This window comes from Malaclemys terrapin, chromosome 1 (assembly GCF_027887155.1).
Source record: "Malaclemys terrapin pileata isolate rMalTer1 chromosome 1, rMalTer1.hap1, whole genome shotgun sequence".
In the NCBI taxonomy this organism is placed as follows: Eukaryota; Metazoa; Chordata; order Testudines; family Emydidae; genus Malaclemys; species Malaclemys terrapin.
This window is the reverse complement of record NC_071505.1, coordinates 349,641,837-349,644,157: the sequence shown is the minus strand read 5'-3', so window position 1 is coordinate 349,644,157 and position 2,321 is coordinate 349,641,837. Positions and strand designations below refer to the sequence as shown.

The following is a 2,321-nucleotide window of genomic DNA, read 5'->3' as shown; positions in this document are numbered from 1 at the left end:
GATCATTCCCTGAACTCCTCTAGTTCTGCAATGTCCTGTGTGAGAAGGGTGCCCTGTACTACACAGAGAAGTCCAGAGAAGGGTAAAGCATTGACTGACAGATCTCATGGCATTGCATTTTCTGTGATTCCCCATCCAACTCCTTCTGGATCCCAATGTTTTGCTTAGTTTCTGCTTGCACTGTGAGTAGGGTTTCATAGAGCTCTGTACCATGACACCCAGGTCTGTGTCCGGAGTTCATACAGTTAAATTAGAACCTTGTAATGTGTTTGAGAAGTTCAAGTTTTTCCCTCCAATCGGCATACACGTTGCAATTATTCACATTAAAGTTCATATGCCATCATGCTGCCCATTCACCTGGCTTGGTTAGTTCCCTCAGAGGACTTCTCTGGACTTGACTATCACCTACATAATCTGGCGCCATCTGTAAATGTTGCCAATTGCTGCTCAGCCGCTTTCTAGATTGTTAATAACTATAAAATATTTACTGTACTATTTGTTATAAAATGTGTAAGCCCCGTTGCTGTGCTTTTCTCCCTTCACAGGCACCTTGAGCATTTCTGAGCCTGATTGACGCATCAACCACCTCATGGCATCTTTCAACTTCACCCCATCTGACCCTTCAGCATTTACCCTAATGGGCATCCCTGGCCTGGAAGATGTGCATATGTGGATTTCCATCCCTTTCTCTACATTCTACATTATCGGCCTTTTGGGAAATTTCATGGTTCTGTTTGTTGTAGGCAAAGAGCAGACCCTGCACAAGCCAATGTACCTGCTGCTCTGCATGCTGGCGCTCACAGATATTGGCATATCTACCTCTGTCGTGCCGAAGGCACTGTGTATATTTTGGTTCAATTTGAAAGGAATTACTATGGGTGGCTGCCTCACCCAGACATTCTTCCTTCATGCACTTTCTGTTATGCACTCAGCCGTCCTCGTGACAATGGCCTTTGATCGCTACGTTGCCATATGTAGCCCTCTGAGATACGCCACCATCCTCACCAACACACGAATAGCTAAGCTAGGGCTAGTGGGTTTGATGAGAGCTGTTCTCTTCATTCTGCCCATGCCCCTGCTCCTGAGCAGGCAGCCATTCTGTGCCAACCGCATTATCCCCCACACATACTGCGAGCACATGGCTGTGGCGAAGATGTCGTGTGGGGACATCACAGTCAACAGGACGTACGGCTTGGTGATGGCATTTGTTGTCATCGGGTTAGATCTGACGCTTGTTGCCCTGTCCTATGGTCTGATCATCAGGGCCGTCCTCAGAATCTCCTCCAAGAAGGCTCACCCGAAAGCCCTCAACACCTGCACAACCCACATATGTGTGATGCTGACATCTTGTATTCTTTTCCTCTTCTCCACTCTGACACACCGGTTTGGTCAGGGCATCGCTCCCCATGTTCACATTATCTTGGCCGACCTCTTCTTCCTCATCCCTCCCATGCTCAACCCTATCATTTATGGGGTCAAAACCAAAGAGCTTCGTGAGAAAGTGGGTAAATACACCTGCAAATGTGATCACCGGGGGCCACTGACTTTAAACCTATGTGACAAAATGGGGAAAGGATGCCGCCTCATTAATCAAGTGTGCTCTGTCCCAGTTTGTCTGAGCTGAGAATTGTGGAAGTTCACAGTCTGAGAAGTTCCTTACATCTAATGGCTTATCTCTCCATCACCAAACAGTGCTCTCTCCTGTAGAGGGCTTTCCCTTCACCCATCCCCTGGTTCTTGTCATGCAGAAAGCAGAAGACCAGAAGTCCAAAGTGCAGGCAATGTGATGTTTATTGGGGTTAGTTCCAAGCAAGCATATCCATAGCTCTACACACTGGTAGAGTCCATTACCCAGAGTTTTGTTCGTAGCTCTGATGCCACAGAGCCTTTACCCCGTGTCCCCCTTCCCAGCTCTGACACCGCAGAGCCTTGCCTGTGTCCCCATTCCCCATTCCCATTTTTCCACCTCCTCCTCCTTTGCAGGCCCAAATATACCTGCCGTGCACACCCCTAATCCCATCCCTTACAACTTATGGTCATGTTCTGTTTTGGAGGGTCATGAATTTGGGCTCTTCATCCAACTCCTTTTGTACCCCCTTGGGGGGGTAAGGAGGGAGGTTGAGTTCTGGCCAAGGCCAGTCTTTTCTTTGGCTTTTAGTGTTTTTTATGCCTCCCCCCCTCAATCTCCCTTGCCCTTCCTGACGGGTTGTTTGACCTTGGCTTGAGAAAGGAGCCAGGCAGCTTTTCAGTGTATGTTCAGATATTACACTCCCACCATACCCTGTAACATTTTTAGTTCTATCTCTTATCTCTTCCCATTA

At 47.9% G+C, this 2,321-nt stretch overlaps 1 protein-coding gene across 1 annotated transcript; it reads left to right on the top strand.

Moving 5' to 3' along the window:
• The first annotated feature begins 589 nt into the window (after positions 1–589).
• Positions 590–1,624, top strand: LOC128844910 (olfactory receptor 52P1-like). The gene has a single exon (XM_054043086.1). The coding sequence runs from the start codon at positions 590–592 to the stop codon at positions 1,622–1,624; it is 1,035 nt and encodes a 344-aa protein (XP_053899061.1).
• Positions 1,625–2,321: the final 697 nt, after the last annotated feature.